At 45.0% G+C, this 23,075-nt stretch overlaps 2 protein-coding genes across 4 annotated transcripts; both read right to left on the bottom strand.

Moving 5' to 3' along the window:
• Positions 1 to 755: 755 nt before the first annotated feature.
• On the bottom strand, positions 756 to 8,482 carry LOC308141907 (putative ATP-dependent RNA helicase DDX17). The gene is made up of 13 exons (XM_080512160.1): positions 8,113 to 8,482; positions 7,211 to 7,370; positions 6,409 to 6,505; positions 6,182 to 6,315; positions 6,007 to 6,072; positions 5,750 to 5,891; positions 5,421 to 5,581; positions 4,970 to 5,142; positions 4,748 to 4,858; positions 4,540 to 4,601; positions 4,371 to 4,430; positions 1,472 to 1,720; positions 756 to 1,211 (listed from the first exon to the last, which is right to left on the bottom strand). The coding sequence occupies exons 1-13, from the start codon at positions 8,160 to 8,162 to the stop codon at positions 757 to 759; spliced, it is 1,920 nt and encodes a 639-aa protein (XP_080368286.1). The 5' UTR covers positions 8,163 to 8,482; the 3' UTR covers position 756.
• A 2,745-nt stretch (positions 8,483 to 11,227) lies between these two features.
• LOC308141887 (transmembrane protein 184B-like) lies at positions 11,228 to 23,002 on the bottom strand. Of its 3 annotated transcripts, none has more exons than XM_080512130.1 (10): positions 22,919 to 23,002; positions 19,981 to 20,214; positions 17,551 to 17,716; positions 14,887 to 14,977; positions 14,727 to 14,802; positions 14,087 to 14,178; positions 13,788 to 13,957; positions 13,201 to 13,395; positions 12,909 to 12,935; positions 11,228 to 11,721 (listed from the first exon to the last, which is right to left on the bottom strand). In XM_080512130.1, exons 2-10 carry the CDS (start codon positions 20,212 to 20,214, stop codon positions 11,492 to 11,494), a joined length of 1,281 nt encoding a protein of 426 aa, XP_080368256.1. In that variant the 5' UTR covers positions 22,919 to 23,002; the 3' UTR covers positions 11,228 to 11,491. The 3 variants fall into 3 exon arrangements, with proteins under 3 accessions (XP_080368256.1, XP_080368257.1, XP_080368258.1); XM_080512131.1 differs by lacking the exon at positions 22,919 to 23,002 and adding an exon at positions 22,482 to 22,881; XM_080512132.1 differs by lacking the exon at positions 12,909 to 12,935.
• Positions 23,003 to 23,075: the final 73 nt, after the last annotated feature.

Genomic DNA, 23,075 nt, shown 5'->3' with positions numbered 1-23,075 from the left:
TCCTCCTGACGGCTCCCGATCACGTTCCACTGCACCGATTTCCAACAAGACCTCTTTGTAAATGCCAGCCGGGGGCGGCTCTGTTGTGTACAATTTGACTTGTGCGGCGAGCAAGTGAGTAACACTGGTAACAATACTACAAATGAGTAAATAAATTGTTTAGGGGTTTTTTTTCTTGATCAAAGGTTTGACGATGAATCTCCACGACACAAAAGATAATCATACACTACTTTATTCAAGACGAAATAAAACTGAGGAACTGGCTTCAAATTATAGCGGCGATCAAACGCCAAGCATCAGGAGAAGCTCGTCTACATGATCAAGTTCAAATTAAGTAACTTTTTTCACAACACTTTCTTTCTCAGCTCAAGAATACAAAGGAAAGAGAAATAAGAGTATACTTTTAAGAAGAATGAACTTCAGCACCTACCTTCGAGACACCTAAAGGGAAACTTGGACAAGCATGAGCTCACATACAGAACGTCGGAATACAAAAACACATTTTTACAAAACATTTTTTTTTTCCCCCCTCCCTTGAGAAAACTGTGACTCTTTTCAGCCTCAAACTTATGTGTTGCTCATCGAACCTTTAACTAAAAGCAATAAAGGTTAATGGACAAACTTAAGAATCGTTCTGTTCTGTTGTCGAGTATCTTTAAATCACGACACGCTGACGTGTCGCGGCCCCAAACAATGTGGAATGTAGAAAATGGAAGAAACGTTACGTGTCGTCTGTAACTATTTCCGGGTGGATGGTCACTTCCTCGCTGGCAGAGAAGACGAGGCGGGCGTGAACTGGAAGGGCGAGTGGCCCATCAGGCCCATCATGGGCTGCGGGGGGTTGAACTGCTGGGCCATGAGAGGCTGCGGCCCCACGGAGGAGGCCGGCGTCGTTGCCGCCGCCGCCGCCGCCGCCGCCGCCGCCCCTCCCCCAGAGCCAGAGACGCTCTTGGAGCTGCTGCTGTTCCGGTACTGCTCGTTGGAGTTGGAGCTGGAGCTCCGCCCTCCGTCCCGGCTGCTGCGATCTCTGTAGGAGGAGGACGACGACGAGCGCTCGCCGTCGCGGCCGCTTCCCCCGCGGCTGCTGCTGCTGCTGCTGCGGCCGTCCTTCGAGCCGCCGCCCACAGAACGCATTCGCCGGTCGCACTCGTCCTGGTACATCAGGTTGGGGTTGTTAGAACTGGAGTTGCCACGGAATCGGGATCGACCACCTGGAGATCAGAGCACAAACACAGTGAGGAACGACCGTCAACCACGTTACAGTGGCCACTGCCTGACAGTTGCTCATTGGCTTGTTTAAGCAAATGTCTCTTCATAGGATTTCGTTCACAAGAGAACAAGTGTAAGAACGAGCGTGTGAATCAGCTGTGGATCAACAATGACAGGAAGCTGCAGAATCCGGTTGAACGATCACGGGAAATCTCACAGTTCCCCCAGTGAAGGCACACACTGAAACTGCAGATACGCTCACCTCCTCCTCCTCCTCCTCCTCCACCTCCTCGTCCACTGTCGACCAGCTGCAGCAGCTTGGGGTTGATGGCCTGCCGCGCCTCCTCCAGCACCCGGATCAGCTCTCGGGCCTGCCGGAGGTTTCCCGGCGTGAAGAAGGTGTAGGCGGTGCCTTTGTTGGTGCTGCGGGCCGTGCGGCCGATACGGTGGATGTAGTCCTCCGACGAGTTCGGATAGTCATAGTTGATGACAAACTTGACGTCCTCCACATCTTGAGGGTCGGCGTGATGGGATCAGTCACAGGGAGGGAAAAGATAAGAAGGAAAAATAAATAAATAAAGTTAGAACACCACCGACGGCAAATAGATTCAGTCCTTTCCCTCAATGTGATGTGTTGCTTTATCAGACAGACAATACCTGCAAGACACCCTTCATTCTCTGAAAGCAACACTTACCTCTCCAGTCACAGTTTAAAAAAAGGATTCAACATGCGTTTTACGGAAAAAGGCTCAATCGTCGTGGAGCATAATGAAGTACTGGCACTCATGCAACTGGGTTACGTGCACAGCTGAAAATGTAACAACTGTATGGGGCGATTTGATTTGCAATGTTATTTGAATTTGAATTGAACTTACAAAGGAGAAACTACATTTAAGGGGCAGTTCATCCTTAATAAACTGTTGCCTGACGACGGATTGAAAAAGTTGCTGACTAACTGAGACTGTTCTCTGGACAAAAGAACTGGAGCAAAGTTTGAGGTCTGTTTCTCATTACAGTTGACAAAGGCTCGGAAAACAACTGATTAGAGGAGAACACGTCCGGGTTTTGAGGCATAATGATGAAGTCTGACAAGAGGAGAAAATGGGAAAGGGGGGAGAGGGGGGTGAGGTACAGTACTTACCCTGTGTTAGAGACTTAGTGATGGCATACAAAGTTATCTCTCTGTCCACCCACTTACCCATCGCCAGTCCTGGGAGGTCTGCAGGGGCAGGAGGAGAGCGTGCCGGACGGAAAAGCCGTCCCTTCTCCCCCATCGCCACTCCTCCACGCTCCCAAAACTCCCAAGCCTGGAAACTTGTGTGGGAGCCACAGTCCCAGTCTAGTCCTAGTCTGAGCTGGGATGAGGTCCTACTCTAGCCTGCACTGTGCCTCTGGTGTTTCTGGTGGGGGGTGGGGGGCGGTAGGGGGGGTTTAAGTTGCCACTTCTTACATTGTTGAGTGGCAGTGATGACGAATAACCTCTGAGATATGGATCAGTGGAAGCTTTTCTTTACGGGCCCTGATTGATGGAGCTTCTCCTTAATGCCCTCCTTCCAGTGACAGTGGTGTCACAGAGCCCAGCGACTCTCGCTCAGTAACAAGAAACAGACGCTACGGGGTGACGGTGTGGAGAGATCCGAGCGTGAGCTCGCCAGTCCTGGCAAATAAGCTTTTAGACTGACCTGGTGGTCTGGTATGATGGATACACAGAAAAATGGCCAAAGGGTTAAAGACGAAGGGGGGGTGGAAGCAGAATACACAGAGGGACCAGGAGGAGAGGGAGAAAGAAGACAAAAGAGCTGATTTCTCTTTCTTTCTATTTTTGGTTTTAAACCAGAAGGTAACAGGGGGAACGAGGCTGGTGAGGAGGAGCAGAGAAGAAAAGAAGAAATGAAAAGAGACAGGAGGACGCTTTCAGGTGGACAGAAGCAGAAGCAGAGGACTCCAGTGAGAGGAGACAGGAGAGGAGACGAGGGGAAAAGGCAGAGGGGGATCGGTTTTTAGAGAGGTGGTTCCTTCAGGCCAGGACTCCTGCCAGCCAGGACCAGACATGACGTCCGCAGAGGGAGAAGCCGGCCGGCCGGCACAGCCAGTGGTGGGATGGAGGTGTGGGGGGGGGAGTCAGGGGCGGGCATCAGGGGGCAGTTCAGAGGGGAGTCTCCAGCACAGCCGTCCATGCCCGGCTTTGGCTGCTTTCCACACTCCCTTGTGGGCCGTTGCCGCTTTCGTTGTCTTCTCGCAGCGCACCGCTGTGTCTCGGCCCGTTTTGGGTAAGAATGTTACCGGCGGGACCAATTCCGGCGGAGATTTTGTTTTCAAAAGTTTCTTACAGGGATTGGTCTCCTCGAGAACGTCTACGGGAATGTTCATCCACATAAGGCGTCTGAATGAACCCGATCGCTAAAATGCTTTGGTGCGTCTCTGTAGTGATGGCATGGCCAAAGGGAGTTGCCCCCTCCTCCACACCCCCCTCTTCGCCCTCTCAGCCGCCCCCAACATTACGGTCAAATTTGGAAGCCCAGCAGCAGCCTGCGCTTTGCCTCCCCCCCCTCCGAGTCCTGGACGGGGGAGGGGGGAAGCGCCTTGTTAGCGGGCTCTGCGCTGGGTTTTCAGCGGAGGTGGCTGTGCCTGGGACCGATTAATCAGGGGCTGTCTCTCTCCCCGACTCAGCTTTCGATTTGTCATGCCTAGGTCCGGCTGCAGGCTCCCGAGGGCCTGTGTGCTTCTAGTTGCCGGAAGAGAGACTTGGAAACAAACAAAAACAAAAACAAAATGAAAAGAAAACAAATGAACACAGAATTAGGTTAAAAGGTTGATTGCCATTCGGTAAGGGGCTGCGTCGCTGGCCGCAGCCCTCACAACTTCACACTTCATTCAACATCACGACCGGCTTTCTCTTCTTTTCACTCGATGAAGCAAAGTGACTAAACCCTGCTCCCATTATTCTACACAGTTAAATCAGAGACGCATCAAGATATTCTTCAAGCTACGCTAACTGCTGCGTTCCAGGCAGCTAAACATGCAGAGAGGAGCCTGCTCCTTACACGCCGACCATCGCTCTCCTACGTATCAAATGGTCCGGCGCGCTGTACGCGTCCCACGTCAGTGCGTGGCTACAACGAAAACAGCGTCTGCTGGGCGCTCCAGCACACGTGACGTACCCAGACCACGAGAAGCCACGTCGGTAGCGATGAGGATCGGAGCTTTGCCGCTTCGAAATTCTGCAACGGGGAGAAAAAATGACCCAATGACGGAGGAGGCAGAGGACACCGATGAATAAATAAACAAGTGTGAGCAGCTGGAGTTCAGGTGTCGGTGTGTCTTTTGTACCCGTTAAAACCCAGTCTCTCTCCGGCTGGCTCTTGTCTCCATGGATGCACATCGCCGGCCATCTGGAAGACAAAGCAGCCACCTGTTAACATTTGCTCTTGCAGTTCCAGTGACTGGAAGCCCTTTGTATCACATCGTATTAAGTGTTTTTTTGGTATTTAGTTTCACGGCGCATTACGGCGTTTTCATGCCAGCCTGAGAAACTCACCCGTCACGTCTCATCCTGCGCGTCAAGTCGTCACACCGTTTTTTGGTCTCGACAAAAATGATGGTCTTGTTTTCTTTCTCTGCCATAATCTCTTCCATCAGCTGGATCAACCTGAGGGTGTGAACGTGCACATACACAACATATTAGAAAAAAAAAAGAAAAAGAAAAACGGGACTTCAAAAATTTATAATATTGTTTATAACAAGTTGAAATAATTCTTACTTGTTGTCTTTTTCATTCTCCATGCAAACATCCACAATCTGGAGGATGTTGTGATTTGCACTGAGCTCCAGAGCTCCCACGTTGATTTGGACGTAGTCTTTCAGGAAATCCTCGGCCAGTTGGCGAACCTCTTTAGGCCAAGTTGCGCTCCACATCAGGGTCTGTCGGTCGGGCTGGGCAGAGAACGCACAGTCAATATCAATTACGTCGGATGAAATTGTCCTGCTTACAAAACTCCCTTTGTCGCTAAAGAGGATTGAAGATTAACATCTTTAATCAGCTTAAATCATCTGTTTGGGTGCGTTCAGATTATTTGTATACAAATTCGATAAAAATCCAAGATGGTCTGTTAGTCGACCTCGGTTAATTTCACATGTTGGAGTGTTCCACAGGCAGATCTGAGAACCACAGTTCCAGCAAAACAGAAAAAAACCCTGACTTTCTTCTTTACCCTGATCTGGTCCACTATTTTGCGGATCTGTGGTTCAAATCCCATGTCCAGCATGCGGTCAGCTTCATCCAGAACCAGGTACGTGCAGCGCCGCAGGTTGGTCTTTCCAGCCTCCAGGAAGTCTATCAAACGACCCGGTGTGGCGATGCAGATCTCCACACCTGGACACATGACGAGCATGTTAATTTAGCATGTAACAGGAAGCTTTAAGCACAGAGAAGCTGCTGCTGCAGCATCCAGTGTAGGTTTCACTGGAACAACAGCTGTACGTCTGATCAGTTATAGAAAATGATACCGATTTATCTCGTGAATTGAGAACTGCTCTTCACCTCTCTCCAGGTCTCTAATCTGAGGTCCCTTTGGAGCGCCTCCATATACACAAGTGCTTTTGATGCGGGATGATTTCCCATAGTCGTGTGCCACCTGCTGGACCTGCTGAGCCAGCTCTCTCGTGGGAGCCAACACTAAGCACTGCAGGACACACATGCAGTCCAAGATCAATCCATGCTTTCACATGAAATGGCTTCAACTATAATTCAAACTATGAAAGCACAAAGCAGCCTCGTCAACAATCAGATTCACGTACGATGGGTCCATCTCCGCGCTCCAGGTATGGCTGGTGATTGATGTGCACGATAGCAGGCAAGAGATACTGAAGAGACAATCAGGGAGAAGATCAGGGAATGTTGCTGCCGACAAATTAACATTGTGATGTGTTTTGGTCTTTGCAAACCCAGAGGCAGGGTTAGACTGTGTCTTACAGATAAGGTCTTTCCGGAGCCCGTCTGAGCAATTCCCACCATGTCTCTTCCACTGAGAGCCAGAGGAAAACCCTGTGCCTGAATGGCTGTGGGCTCCTTGAAATTCTGCTCCATCAGTACATCCATAACATATTCTGTATGGAAAGACGAGAGAAAATAAAATGAGTTCATTGCATCGTGGTAGATTCATTTCAGTATTCAAAGGTGCTGAATAAGTATGTGCTTACGGGGAAAATGTGCCTGATGGAAGCTGATGATGGGCTTTGGGCAGCCGGTACCTCGGATGGTGATCTCTTTCTTCCTGCGATACTCCTCAAGCTCATACTGAAAACACAGCGAACAAGCCTGTACACCAGTCTGCTTCCATGATGAGGAACCACCTTGATGCGGGTTTTAATGTATGTAAACACTCTGCAAGTACTCTCTGGTTAACATTCACTTTAGTGCAATGGCATTGATACTGTGGTTCATTTGTAGTCTGAAAGCAATACTTTAAACCCTGACATGTACCCAAACAGAGACAGAATACTTTAAGTTTTAGTGTGAATGCAGCATGAATTTAAGATTGTTTGTTTTTAAACCAATCTTAACACGTGACTAAACTTTTAGACTTGAGAAGAGACACTCGTGAAGCAAAAATATTCCTCACAACCATTCAGTTTTAGAATTTTAAATATGTTTCTTTACAACATCTCCTGAAAAATCCATTTTAGTAGGAGTAGATCTTGAAACTAACATGTTTTTGTTTTTTTTGGGGGGGGGTCTGATGAAATCATTGATGAAAGTCTCACTTTTCATTTGATGACTTAAGACACAATGAAACCACATCAATATTCCTTCAGTTAAAAACCTTTGGCAATGATGTGTCGACTGAATAGATGAAATTTTCAGTTTTCTGATCTGGACATGCATATGAGATGTATGCATTTGTCTTTGGGGCCTCGTGAAAACATTTGACTCGGCGCGAGTAACTTGTCAGAGAGTGACCACAGGATCATGTGGGGCAGATTGGCTTCAGGTTGAAGGTACCTGGCTCAGTCGCTGCACTTCAGGGTGTTCAGTATAAAAGTTTTTCTCAAATTTGGGAAGCTCATCCAGGTCCCATCTCTTCTTGCGTAAACGGTCACCCGGATTTCCAAACTTTTTACCCGATGGCGGTCCACCTCTGCTGGAGCCGAAGCGAGGACTGCTGCATAACGGAGCAAACTTTAGAGACTGGGCTGTTTACATACATATAAATGCATTAACACGTTGTGCTAAAAAAAAAGAAAGTGTTAGGAGCTAAAAAGACATTGCCATCCATAGGAGTACGCTTGGAAGATTAAATATGAGCTTCCAGTCCTAATATGTAAAGACCAGATGGTAAAATAATCAAAAGTGAGGTTTTATGACAGTGAATTGAGATTCAGATTGTGTGTTCGTTTACAGCATGCCGGGGTAGGATCTTTTCTGTGTGACATACAACACATTATATATTATATGAGAAACCTTGCCTGAATTAAAGGACTGGCTTTGGATTCAATACGTTTACAAGAATCTGTATGTTAAATGTGACACACAGACACCAGGACCTTTGCACTTGATTTCAAGACTATGAAAATTCTGCTTTTAATTTGCTATAACTAGATGGCTGCTCATATGTTGTCCCATTTGTGGTGGTTTAAATATATTGAATTTGTCTTTGTGGGTCATAATATAAAGATGACAGCAGAATTAATTCTTTGAAGCTGCAGGACAATTAGGCTGCACTGTGCTTCTTGGCTTGCCAAGCGTTTTCGAATGCTCGAAGGGAGTATCTTTTTTTCAGTCTTCAGCAAATAATAAATTTTGTGGCACAGTATCTGGGTTAAGAGTACCCAAAGAAAACTATTTCAGTGTTGCTCATCTTAACTTAGCTCGCATGCTACTTAGCCAGTTGGCTAACTCCTTACCCTCTGTCACGGCCGCGGTCTCGATCCCTGTCACCGTACGAGCCTCTCATATTGTTCGCACCCTCTCCTCTGTGATGGATCAATTAGTTGGCTTTTTTTAATCGTGCGAGTTGGAAAAACAAACAAACACCCCTCGCTCGTTGCTTCAGTCTCTGGCCTTCTTTCAACAGATGCAGCCGACGCGAACCCTACTTCTCTGTCAAAAACAAAACGAGATATAACCCTGAACCGCTGACTGGGAGAAAGAACAGTTACTTTCTCAAATGCGTGCTGCTACGTTGAATAATAACAAAAATAATAATAGGTTGTATGGGATGAAATGTGGTTAAGTTTTATGAGAGGACGTCGCGGAGGCTGGACCGTTAGGTTTGTGTTGTTAGCTTAGCCCCGAGCCAGTGAACGGAAGCGACTGTGATTGGCTGCTTCCCGAAGAAGCCCTGCCCCTTGTTATTATGATTAATATTATTAGTATTAATAATAATAATAATAACAATAAGAATAATAAGAATAAGAATAATGTCACAATATCACCAGAAGTGATTGAAAGAAATTATTTCAGTGATGTCAATCAAACGTTTAGGGCGGGGCTTATTCGGGAAGCAGCCAATCACAGGAGCTACTGCTGAAGCTAACCCTCCACCCTTAAATTTTGATTGACACAAGTAATGTGCTTGACGTATAATAATATGGAATAGACGTTGGTATCTCAAGTATGAGTAAAACTAGATGATTATAAAAAGATATACAGTAATATATGTATTTGTACTTGAATTTTTTTTATTAGAGCTTCAGTTGCTTTCACAAAAATTTGCATGTGCATACCTTACACTCTCATTTTACCTTTACAAAATTGTGTGCTTGAGTAAATAACAGAGGAAATGTAACTCTTGATGCGTACAATTCTTAGGTTTACAAGAACTTGACAGAAAATATTTTTCCACCATTTTATTTCCCTTGCAACAGCAACTGAAATTAACATCAAAACATGTGATATTCCCAATATACAAATTAAAAAGAATACAACAAACAAAATAGAACAGGAGTATATATGAAATTAAAAATTATTAAAAACACAAAGATATTCAACAAAGCGCTATATACCAAGCAGAGCCATTATATTCACCATCAGGAATGTTTCGCAGTGCTCAGTTTGACTCTATTCACAAAAATTCTTTGCTTTCAGATATATTTCTTATAATTCAGGCTTTGTGAATAAAATCCAGCATTTACACACAGTGTTCCAACTATCATCAGATAGTGTTTTTTTTAATTAAATTAAATTAAAAAAAATCCTGACTTCACCTCAGCGCGAGGTTTAAGGTAGAGAATTTACTTCTTACTCAAAACGTATTAAATGCACTGGACTTGAATTGAAGCACTTCAAAATCGAAAGGGGAAAGACAGAAAACACAAGTGACAAATTCATTACAGAGGAGATGTGGGAGTACAGCTGGAAACCAAATTTAACAAACATTCTGTTAACTGGACGTAATAATTGTGATTTTTACTTGATATTCCTTTTGATGGGAAGAATCTTATTTTGAGCCACATGGAAAACGAACAGAGATCATGTGCTACTTTGAGTTACGCTGAGGTCACTCAAGAAGCTTCAATAAAATGATAATTTAGGTGGCTTCTATATACTGGTGGACCTTTTTTCACCTGAGGGTTTGAAAAATAATTGACACCTGGTATCTTGAATGTATATATATATATATTTAAAAAAAACTACATTCAGAGTTCACAGGGAATCGACTGTGTGTTTTCCTACAGTGTGCACCTTGAGCAAGCCCACCAATAAAATGAAAATGCATGTTTGGGGGCTGTATTGGACCTAATTATTACCCGCCTAAAGGAACTACTGGGCCTTTGAACTGCGGTGCTTTGCTGGATAACATTGAAGATCACCACTACAAGCAAACGATATACTGGCCACAGTGAAAATGCATCTACCAAACATCATATCATGTATGAACAATTAGCTTGAGTATAGTTCCAATCACAGCTTGAGAGAGAGACACAAGAGATGCTTTCACTCGCTCAAGACTTTTACGATTCCCTTCTTTTAAACCACAATGAACTACAAACTTTAATGCTTTAGTGTGTATAGAAATTGAAAAAGCAGCTCCGAGATGCCCATATATTTTTTCTACAAGATCAAATGTACTTTGTGCAAAGTTCAACTATATATTCAGTATTTGACTTCCGTCAGACTTAAAGCCATGTTTGCACCAACTCTTTCTGCAGTAACCGACTTGCTCAGTCGCGGTGCCATGACGAAGCAGCGCCAGTAGAGGCCGGCCTGGTCTGCGCCACGCCTAACCCCGTTAATTAAGAGATTACCATCCGCAGCACATCACAGCTGGCCCGGCTCTGCAGGGGAAGTGCTGCTGCTCCAGTAATCTGTAATCTGTGTGGGCGCTGTCCTTCCGTCGGTCCCCTCCGCCCACGCTCAAAAATCTCTCCCGCAGCTGTTCCCTCGCCGCTCCACAAACAATAACATCGCAGGAGTCACGCCGTCATGCTTCCAACGGACCACACAACAACGTCGACGACAAACACACGGCATATTCAGAACGTTTCTAGAATAACAACTTCTCAACCAACCAGTCCTTATAACATTTAAATAAAAATAATTATTTGTGATTAAACTCATATATTAAACTGAACCAACCAAACGCTCCTCAGTTTTTTTTCTCAACTAAAAAAATCAGTCCTAAACTTGAAGATATTGTCTTTCATTAGGTGGAGAGCAGGATACTGCCCCTTCTATTTGGCAATGTTTCAGTTACAGGGGGTGTTGGCCGAGAGGTGAGGAGGAGTGCAAAGTGAGGACCGATAAAACAAGTCAACAATTAATGAGGCCATGTGTTTCAGACGAAGATGGCACTTAGTTTCTGAACCTTATATGTAATGTTTTCTTCTTTTCTGCCTCACTGCTTAAAGTGCTGAATTGAGACGCGATATGCAGGCACGGTTACTTGTAGTGATCCATATTCATAGGACGAGTACGGACGTCTCATTTCTGTCAGTAACGTCCAATAACCACAACAGCCTGGCCAGTTAATGGATTCAATGTTCCCACCCTCACTCCTCCCTCGCTTTATGTGTGACATCACACTCCCCCTTACCTACTGAAGCTAACCGTTTCCCTTTTCCTCATTAAAAAAACAAAACAAAACAAAAAAACATCCCTCCACCACCATTACTGCAGCCACAGCCATGTCACGTAACACTCGTCTTTCATTGGTATCTAAATAAGAAGGAAACAATCCGATCCTTCACGGTAAAGATGAAAAAAGGATGTGATCTGTCTCACACCGCAGCTAAACTGTAGGCAACAGGAGTGAAGTGGGTCCTCGACTGTGTGTCTGGAGTGTCAGAACTCGTCGTCGGAGCTGAGCAGGAGGGTCTTTTCATTGTCCCCGCGGGTGCTGAGGTTACTGTGGCTGCGGGACAGGGGCGGCCCCCCGCTGCGCTCCAGCGTGGACTGCTGGGTGTACTGCTGGTAGGCCGGCGAGAAGTTATGGATGGCGTCCTGGACCATGTCCCCTGGATTCATGGTCTCCTTCAGGCTGCTGGAGATGCTTTTCATCGGGGCGCAGCGACCTGGAGGAGGAGGAGGGGGGGGGGGTTAGCATTGTAATGAAGAAGCACTGGAGAGTGAAGACGAGGAAGGGGGAGGATGAAGGTGTGAAGTGAAAGTGTGGAGACTGTTTCCAGTCCAGCTGCCGGGTCACAATTATGAGAGAAAAATCAATGTTGCAAAAGCCAAAAAAATGAATCAGCAGGATGGAGGGAAAATAATCTATTCCCTGAATGAACACATGCAGATTACATAACAAAGCAACGGTGGGGAGTGGATTTTATTGGTGAGGCAGCTTTTAGTCACTGGATGTCTGCCAAGTTTTCAACCTGTTGTTTTTGTTTACAAATGTTTTGGTCAATTTCCTTATATTACCATCAAACTCATCACATATCCTGCAACTGCTCTCCTTAATGTTTAGGATATTTTTCTTCTTGTCTTTCATTATTATTTTCTGTAGCAACCAAGTGTTTAGTCTCTTGTTTCATGCATAAGAACATTATTCAATCATCATATTAATCATTCCTTACATATTTTAAATTTGATCTTTGTTGTTATTTAATTGAAACAATTCTTTATTGAGTTTTCCTGATAGTTTTGTGAATATGATTTAACTATCTTAGCTATTAATCATATAAACTGAATAAAACTACAGGAATTTTAGTATACAAATATCGTTGTGATCAGTGTAAAGATGCTTTTTAATTCATCCATATTGTAAGGAATTTTTCGGACGATAAAGTACAGCTTGCTACGCAGGCTACTCCAAATATCTTTGATCGGCATTAAAATACAAAATTCACAAATGCAGATAACATGCAGAAAAGGACTAAGACAAATATTGTTTATTTAGCTACTGAAAAAAAGAATTTGCAAAGTTATCAGATGCTGAATAAACTATACAAAATGAGTGTAATCTATTAAGACATCAGCAAAACACAGTTAAACTCAAAGGTATAAATGAGACTGATACAAGAAGATTGCAGGTTAAAACAACAAATCATGAAACCCTTCATTAAAAAGGATCAAACTCATTTTAAAAAGCACCAAAAAATGAATTCAAGCTGGAAATAAAACCTAAAAAACGTGAAACCAGTGATGTGAAAGCAATGGACTCCGAAGCACAATAAAACACTGATGGCAAAAACAAAACCAACAAAAAAAGCATCCGTGGCAGGTGCAGAGGAAACACAGGTGAAATCAGACCTACCGTACTGTCCATAGATAGGAAAGGAGCCTTTGAGCGCAGCGCAGAGGGAAGACAAGGACAAGGAGTACAAGAAGGTCAAGGTGAAAATGAAGGAAAAGGAAAACAGAGCAGAAATAAGACAATTCATTCAGTGTTAAAGGAATGGAAGTAAAAAGGGAAGAAGACAAATCGAAGCATGAGAAGTCGGCATATAGAATCCTATATGAGCCACGCCACTCAGATCAACACTCATTTACGCTCTCGTGTTTGTCATCGGCACACCGCCGGGGAGAAACAACGTTTTGTCGCCTACCGTATGAATCTAGTCGCTTGTCCATGTAGACCTTGTAGGTGAAGGCGTGGCGCAGTGCCACGGCGGCAAAGAACATCTCGATGCAGATGATGAAGTTCTGGTAGCCGGCGGCGACCGTTCCTTCACCCACTGAGAAATCCGCAGAGTTGATCTGCGGGATGGCTCCGCACTTCTCCAGGATAGCCAGCAGCATCCCTGGAGCAGCGGCAGGAAAGCAAAAGTCAGAGGCAAAAAAAAAAAAAAAAAAATACATGCGCTTACATGTGTTAGGATCATTACAAGTCTGCATGAGGAGAAAAGAAAGGAGGTCAAGACGTTAGAGAAAAACACTATTCAGGGTGGAATGGAATGAAAAAGGCTCTCAAAGGAGATGTGACACTATATTTTTTTAAATAAGTGTGTGGTTTTATCCTGTTTGTGGAAATACTTGTTTGTTTTTTTAGTGATTTAAAGTATAAACTATATATTATTGATCAATTGAACAAACAACGGCTGATCTCTGAGTTCGTGTGGTCTGAAGTTGCTTCCAACCAGTCAGTTGCAGTGGACGTACGGATCAATGTGCCTGAACCGAGCGGCGTTCTCACCCTGCCAGAAGGAGAGGAAGATGACCGACTTGACCATGAAGAACTTGAGCACGGGATTGTAAGGGACCAGCAGTTCCCGTGTGGCGAAGTAGAAGAGGAAGAGGGCGTAGAGCGACAGGCTGACGGAGATGTTGTAGATGATGGTGACGTACAGGTAGCCGCTCGCCACGCTGCGGGGGGGGGGGGGGGGGGGGAGCGCAGAAAGGAGATGAGAAACCACTGGCTTCTGGGAAATCTGACCCCCTCAGGTAAAGACACAGCTTAAGAAGCCCAGTCGGTAAGCGGCAGTGGAAACATACTTGAAGTCTCCATCTCTGTATTTCCCGAAGGCCTGAAGAATGACAGTGATCACCGCCATCAGAGGTTTCACCACGCAGAATTGGAGAGTTGCCTGAGGAATTAAGGGCAAAAATCAGTTTCGATGAGGTTTGCTGGTTAATACATTATTATATATATTTAAAAAAAAAAAAAAAAATGAAGATAATGCAATTAAGTAATGATGCATTGGCGTAATTCCCAACATTTTATTGATTGGGGCCTACGTCTGCGTCAATCGATCTGCAGCGTGTCGTAACTTTTAATACCAGATAGTGCCTCATGTTTACCAGCTTATTATGTCTTTCACTGCCAAATGAATTCCCCCTGGACGTCAGCGTCTGCCAAACAGCTCCGTCTCAGTCAGAGCCGTCATTGATTAAGAGCGAAGGGCTGTGCAGTGATCGTTTTACAGCAAGTAGTCAATCACTCATGGCGATTAAAGCAGACGGGGGATCCATAAATATCTCGCCGTTACCCCAGAAGCCCCGACTGTCTCTCACAGTACTGACGGCCACCGGTAATGCGTATGGACCTGCCCTCTTTTCAGTTGACAAGTACAATCCAACCACATGAGTTGTAATGACAAAATACAGAATGAGAGCATGAGGGAGAGATTCGTACCTGTTTACAAAACCTGAGGAAACCAATGGAGTAGGTCTTTCCCCACAGACAACACGTCCCATAAACACAACTGGACCTAAAATGGAGAGCAGGTTTTGGAACAACTCGAAAAATATATGAGCAAAAAAACCACAAAAAAAAAACAGCGAACAAAACTTACTCGATGGTTTTTCCTCGGATTTCAGCCATGATGGCGCTCTCTCCTCCCAGATATTCATAACACAGACTCAAGAAGTTGTAGATGACAAAGGCTGCGGAGGAACACACCAAAGAAAAGGAAAGAAATGAAGTCGGCAAAATCACAACGCTAAATTATTCATCGTGGTCCTAAATTTAAGAAAAGCTCTTACACTGGAAAGCAAGGCTGAGATTTACTTCTCAGAGATTAATAAACGACACCAATCTCCAAAAATTAGCAGCATTCGCTTCAACCATAAAGTGCGGAGAGCCTTAGAACACATTGATAAACAGCTGAGCGAGAGGATGGTAACTACACGGTGCTCTTTCCTCTCAGCGTGGCTCCCCTTCACAACATCTGTGTGTTTTGCTGATTCTGTTTCTCAACTGCTGAGCTGGTCATTTCAAGGCAGCAAGGTGAGTCATGCCGACGAGCACTCCTGCTAATAACTGGATGAGGGCCGTGGGCGAAGAATCGTCTTGACGATAATTACAATTAAGAATAGTTCTCCAGTGCCGAGGGCGGACGTGGAGTGGAGTGATAAGAGAACTCCAATGTAAATACGATAGAAGGAAGATAAACATCCCCATGGGGTGCCATGACTGAACTGCACATACGGCATCAAATGATTGAGGACCGACTAATCAATTCAAGCGCTACTGAGACAGTGGTGCAGGTTCACTCTCTCAACTCTTAGAAAAAAAACATCCGTGATTCGAGTGTAGATTGGGTTTGGGGAACAACATTAAATGGACTTCACTTGATCCGAACTTCACTCATCAACAGCTGGGATCGTCTGGAGTGCTGTGAGCTGGATGGAGCCGTAAAGACGAAGGCTCAGTGGTTGGAAGCGGGTCGTCTTCCATCCTGACACTGGGGATTCGATCGGGCCCTTCAATGGCAGGTGTCGCCGAACGGTGTGTGAGTGAATGGATGAATGTGACGGGGTCATATAAAAGCGTGCTGAGAGTGCTCATGCTGTGTAAAATCTGCAAAATATGTGAAACCTATTTGATATTACATTAAAATGAACGGCTCAGGTTTTTGTTGATTTTTTTTTTTTTTTGAGGAGAGAAAATATTTTTTAAAAATTGCTCACCAGATAAAAGCATTCACACATCAGCTCCATCTCTTCTCCAGACAAAACCACAGACACTGTCTTTGTGTACAAATGGAGCCTGATAATGTAGTTAATGCATGTGACAATGCAAAACACCCCCGATGAAAGACACCTTCATTTTAGGGAATCTCCCGAGACCGAACAACGCAGTTCAAATAAACCCGACTGGACTCCGCACAGATCTTGGTAATTGGCGTCCCTGAGCGTGCAGAATGTTTTTCCTTCTGCTGCCCCAGGTGTTCGCAGGCTAATTTAAGAGGAGCCCACAGACACCGGCTCCCCACTGCCTCGCTGCTCGCTTCACTGCGGAAAGTGGCCGAGCTTAAACTTAAAGCCTGTGATTGTAGCGCGCTGAAAACATTTGCCAGAACACAGTCAGCACAGTGCCGGCTTTGTCAGTGTTGCATAATTAGACACAGTATTTCTTTCACCCACTATTCGATATACACACACATGGCATTTAGGATTGAAAAGGACTGACGGAATGGAAAAAACTGAAAATGTTAACAACAAATTGGAAGCAAAATATCAAATAATATTTATCTTGAAATCATTAAGTTTTAATACACCCCCCCCCCCCCCAATCAATACTAGGCTGTAGTAATGCAAATTGTCATCAATATAAATTAATAAATAACATTTGCTGCCCACCATTCATTCATAATTTAGTTAGATGAATTGTTATAGGAAATGTTTTATGTAATTAGAGACAAGTAAGATCAGATTTTTTTTTACATGTTTTAGATGTAATCCTACACCAACAAACTATATCTAAACAACGACCTTATTATGTCCCTCAGGTTACCTGTCATAAGGACAGTCGTTTCCAAATAATGAGAATATAAAGCAAGGGTTTCGAATTTTGTCTTTATTTGACAAAGTAAAAAGTGAGATTTGTGAACTTTATATTTTACTTTTCTTTAAATGTGTAAAATATAAACAAAGGTCCAATAAGGAGCCTTGAAATTTAATAATAAAACACCAGAAAAGTAGCTAAATTAACAGCTGTTTGAGATATTTGACATATTCTCCATCAACAAACTGAAATATATTCATCATTCAGTTCATTTCACTCAATTCCAAACATCTTTTTTTTTCCCTATCAAATGTGATTTTTTTGGAGGGGAAACAGTGAATAATATATTTTCTTTTTTGGTGAGTCGTTGTTACCCAGAGTTACAGGCGGATAGAATAAGTTATGATCTTATCTATTAACAACTGAGAATGAATTCTCATGGATCTGCTCGGTTTCACACAGTTGCTAGGAAACAGGTTCCCCCTCCCCGGCCATCCCGACAGGCCGCGGAGACGTGAGAACAAAGATGGCAACCTTTGTAAACCAAGACACTGCAAAGGCCATCTGCCATCGGGGTATTACGGCGCATAAATTCTCACAGCATTCTTTCTCCCGGGGAGCCGGCGTGCACACACACACACACACACACACTGCAACACCTGGCTATCATGGCGGCGGTGACGTCGTCCCGCAGCAGAAGAAGTGCACCACTTGGCTTTTGTCCGCTCACCTTCGTAGCAGTCCCGCACTGTGCCAAAGTACACGTAATACTCCTCGTTGGTGAAGAACAGAAGGCTGAGCCAGGAGTCGAAGGCATAGATGGGGACTATGAAGAGGATCCTGACGATGTGCCTCTGCTCGTTTGGAGAACTGTAGTAGCGGAGGTGCATGTAGATCTGGAAGGAAGAGAGAAAAAAAGAGTGGAGAAAAATAATGTAGAATGAAGAAGGTGATGCATTCAGGGATGTCGGGCCTTCTCTGTGCAGTGCTTGAACACAACTCATCTGCAACGAGTGTTTAATCACGAAATGCCGAGTTAGGAAAATATTTCCATGTTCGCTGATGTGCATAGCAAATGAATCCACATTGTTCTCATTAAGACTGAATGTTGACTGTTGGACCAGCCGCAAAAACAAAAGATTTGACTGGTAAACTGTGTAAAAACATCAGCCTCATAAGCTGCAATTGGAGGAGGAACAAGCTTTTTTTTTCTTGGCATGATAGCAAATCATCTGGAGTCTCTCTTTTGGAAACTCAGCTGCTTGTAAGTAATAAAAATAAATGCAGCCAACAAAACAATGTGAAATACAGACCACAAAGTGCTTGTGTACCTCAGAGCACCTCGCATAAAACGCATGCTTGCACTATTATCTTGGAGATATGGAGTTTTCCTCAGGTGCTTGTATTCACACAGGAAACAGACATGATCAATTCCATTTCATTTTCAAACATTTGAAAAAAAAAAGACCACAGATTCGTCGGAACGAAGTAAACATGTGATATTGATATGCAACAGATCCCCAAAAGTGCAACTGCAGTTCGGAATGTGCTACAGAAACGAAGAGCGGCTCAAAGTAATTGCAGTCTCATGTTGCGCTGCGTGTGTGCAGGGCGTGTTTGGAGTGCGGGCTGTTTTAGGTAACTGACACTGGGCTTTTCGCGCTCCTATTCAGAGCAGCAGACAGCAGGAAGAACAGGGAGGGCCTCTGTCACCAACACCTCTTTCACCTCCATCTCACTCCTCTCCACTTACATAATACCCCCCCCCCCCACCCATCGCCGGCCTGTAAACAGACGCAGACCTTCGGTTAAAATAATAAGCGCCGGGATGACGGGCCGCCGGGCGAGACGGAGAGCTCGCAGGTATTGTTGCTACGTGACCCTGGTCTGCACACGGATGCGCCCGAGCGGATGCACTCGCCTCCCGCTCTCAAAATGATGTCAGACTGGAGCCGCGAGCACCTGTTGCCAGAGTGACGGAGGGCTTTTCTTCCAGCCTGCGTGTGGAGAGCATCAGCAAACAACTGCAGGCGAGTCGTTCGTCTCTGCCTCCACATACAATAGATGTCCCCCTACATAAAAGGATCGCTCAGTGAATACTTCAGTGTCGCGTGAGAGCTGCTGGATCACAAAAAAAACAAACAATTCAGGCAGCACTCAGACAGAGAAGAGTACCAAAAAGAGCATGCTCATTCTCTACTGACTTTGAAAATGACTCAGTCCTGACAGTTTGGAGCTCCCGCAATTGTTTTTTTTGCATTAGACACAGACTGTACGTGTGATCACATTTAAAATGTTATAATAATTCACCTCATGGTATTACAATAAAGAGAAAAACTTTAATCTGCAAAAAAACAAAGCAGTCTTTTAATCCAAAACGTTTTGCTCACTACACCAGTGTGGTGGAACATTTACTTTTCACTAGAAGCAGCAGGAAACAATCTCATTGTTCCAGCTTGGACTGTGACAGTCAAAAGCCATGGAGCGTCATTTTCATTGAAACTGCAGGTCATATGTTAAATTTGTAGTTAAAATGCATGGGTTTTTTTTTCAGGTGTTGTCTTATTGGTATAACAAGTCGGCAGTGAGTACATCCTTCATTCTTCAACAGCAAATCTTTCTCTAAATCACCATTTTCTCTGACGACAAGCAACTCAATTCCCTCATATGCTTTAAAACAATAAAATCACAAACAAATACAGCTTAGCTGTACGCAAAATAGTCTTTCCTCTCATAATAACGACTAAAATGGCCCGACGTGTTTTTCAACAACAACATCGGCATCGATGTGATGCGTGCTGTGGCATCGCATTACGTCGATGATGTTGTCCTCTGCTGAGCAGATTCCAGAGTGCCCAATCAGTGTCGGTCAATCACACTGGGGCATGTGAGCGCTCCCCGATGGCCTAGATGTTGGAGCACTCATCAATAATTCCCAGTCCACATTCTGCCAGGCGCATCTACTGCATGTCACTCTCGATCGCCGCCTCTCCACGTTGCGTAACATCTCTCTTCTCCCGGCTGGTAAATCGATGCACGGAAATATAAATCTGAGCCCGAAGTCGAGGGAGTCGTCGGTTCGGTTATTCCCAACCAACCCGGGAATGACCCGGTTGATTGGATACTTATCCAGCGACTCCAGACGTCAGCCTCGTCTTACCTGGTGGCACGTGATCAGAAGAGCGGTCCACACAAAGAACCCCGATATGGTTTGGGCTGTGGAGGTCATGAGGAAAATGGGCTCCTCGGGTGTGACCATGGGGGTTTCTGGCACCCAGGAGGAGTTGGATCCTTGCGGGGCCACGGAGGCCGGAGGGCCGGGGGGGAGGCCATTAGGAGAGTTATTCCCCAAACTCTCTGACAGGCGCTTGTTTCGCCACAAAAGATGATTCATCTGTTTGAAAAAAAAACAAAAAACAAAAGGGTGTTAGGACCTTCTTTATTGTAATACCAACTAATGCGATTCTAGACGTTTTACATAACCCAACGGTCAACAGTAACCAGCTGAACAACACCAGACACCAGGTTTTAAAGCCTAAATATAACATTGTAATGTGTAAAAGGATTCAACAGGCCTAAGACCTAAATCTCAAGCCAAAATCCACCAATGCTGAAATGAGGGGGGAAAAAAAAGGAAAAAGATCCAGAGCAGAGCGAAGTAGGCCATCGCACGGATCGGCAGAGATTGTGTGAACTGACAGATGAAGTGAGATCAAAATAGAGGGAGTAAAAAGAGGCGGCATAAGGTAGGTGGGTTCGGAGAGGCTTTTATGGAGGGTAAAAACCACACACACCAAGACTTGAGGCAGCAGAGGAGGTGGAAGGATGGGGGGGAGGCTGAAAATCCCGAAAACACAGCGTGTGACAGCGACGAGCTGCGATCTGCTGACCCAGATTTTTCCCCTTCTTTTTTCCTGTGCGCGGCGCTCAGGGCAGGAAGATGTGAAGTGTACAGTGCTACAAACACCAACCCACCTCCTCTTGGTGGTGATACATCTTTCTACAAATCAGCACCAAGGTGAAGGAGGAACACAAGTCTGCCTGCGGCCTCAGGTGTATGCTACAACGAGGCGGATAGTCGACTTTTATTTCGTAATTATAAAAATCGCGCGCGAGAGCAATACGTTTGCTCTTCAATTTCACCAAAAAATATCGTGATAATCTGCAAACCCCGCTTTACTGAAGATAAGTAAAGTAGTGTAGATGACATGAACTCAAAACACTTTTGTGGACACATGAATATAATGAGCAAACAGAGCAAATGGGAGCTCCTGACATCCCAAGCCTCCAGACATGAACCTGCCTGAGCCACCGCCACCGTCATCAAGCCACATCGCTCGGTAACTGTCATCTCTGCAGCTACGTCACCGTCTTGGTGTGGATTCCAGGAAGGCAATAATCTAATCATTCACAGTGAAAACTAATTTCACAATGACTTTCAACCCCCCCCCCTGTGCATCAGCTAAATATAGGCTGGCGCACAGTGTGGCCATGAATGACTCATTCCACTTGCCAAAGCCTCAATCAGCTTGTGGCGATGCTGCAACTGGAAGCAATACACAGTTCTGATTTTGGTTTTTTTTCATTTGTTCCATCATTTACACAAACAACACGAGGAAATACATTTAGAACACGGGAAATCAAACGTCTGCATTGCCAGACTGTTTTTTTCCGGAAAAATACTGAACTGCGTAACCAGAATACCGACTTCTTATTGTTCAAGCGTGTAATTAAAAAGCAGAGCACCAACAGTCTGCTGATGCAAACAACAGCATGGGGAGTAATGTTGTTACACTGTCATTCACTTACCGGCCACTTTATTAAGCACACTTGGCTCCAAATGAATGTGAACCACTGAAACAGATCGGCCATAGATTTGGTTATGTTTGAGATTGTCGTTTACTATTGTCCACTGTGTTTTAAACACATCTTAATATGATGAAGCCCTGCAAACTGCATTCCCAGAAAAGACCATGAAGGTGAATTAAAACCTCTCATGATCACAAGTAAGATTTCATATCTATGTGAACGAAGAAGTGCAGTATTAGTTCACGTTAGCTTGAACAGATTAAGCAAACAGTTGAGGCGTGTTTCCACGTTTAGAGGAATGCCTCGCCACATTATCAGATTCTAAATGAGGTAAATGTGGAAACTGAATGGACAATTAACAATGACCTACACACGGCTGAGGGTGTAACCTACTTGGGGCCACAATAACAGCTCAGTGGTTCCCAGTGGGCAACAAACAAGACAGAAAACTCAACAGTCCTGCCGACTGCACCCCTGGGTGCGCTTCAAAACACGCATTGTACTTTGACCTCAATCGGATCAGCCAGTCTTTTGTGACAGTCAATAAGTCCGCGGGCTACAGGAGCTTCCTAAAAAAAAAAAAAAAGATAGATACCGTGAAGCACTGAAGGTTACTTAGCATTGGCCACAAGTCAATATAATAGAAGCTTTAAGTTGCGGTGGAACAAAACAAATCTCACAACGACCATGAGTGAGCATCTTTCACGTTTGTGGCGATCCGATTGGGAGGGGGGGGGAGATAAAGCACAGCGGCTGATTTCTGTTGACAAAACAAAACTGAGCTGAAAGGGGAAAGATGGAAGCTGCCGTTCGTCCCCGTGCCTCCATCCTGCCCCCCCTTTGCTTACTTACCTCCGCTGCAGTCGTTTGATCTGCGCCGTTCGCGACCCAAAAGCGCCGATTTAGCTCATGGTCGCGTGCGGACTGCGCACCTTCCCGGTGGTGGAAAAATAAAGAAAAGTTATGCGGCCAAGCGCTATCATTCAAACGACGGCCAGCCACGTAGGTAATCACTGCAGCGGGGTGTGGGGGTGGGGGGGTCTGGCCGCCTGGGAACCGGCCTCCCTTCTCCTTCCACCCGTGCGAAGCGGCTGAGTGCCCCCCGGGCGGCGGAGCTCCGTTAACCGCGGCTAGCCGCCGCTAGCAAGGCGCTCCTAATAGCGTTAACTCGCGTCGCAAGTATAAACTAAAGAAGCCCAAGTCGCTCTCGAGGAAGCAAAGTCTGTTTCTACGGCCGTGGACTCCTCGCGGTGGAAAGAAATTAAAATTAAATAGTGACGGAGTCTTGCCGTTTTCTCGCCGTTATTTCCCCCACATCAGCAGCGGCTCGGCTCCGTATCCACAGCAGCTGCAGCCGCGAGCAGCGAGTCCTCTCTGCGCATGCGCAATCGCTCTCCCTCAGCAACAATGAAAAAAATAAAAAAATAAAAAAATCTTTGATGTAAC

The sequence above is a fragment of the Blennius ocellaris genome (genome assembly GCF_963422515.1).
Source record: "Blennius ocellaris genome assembly, chromosome: 16".
Classification (NCBI taxonomy): Eukaryota; Metazoa; Chordata; class Actinopteri; order Blenniiformes; family Blenniidae; genus Blennius; species Blennius ocellaris.
This window is presented reverse-complemented; position numbering and strand designations above follow the sequence as displayed.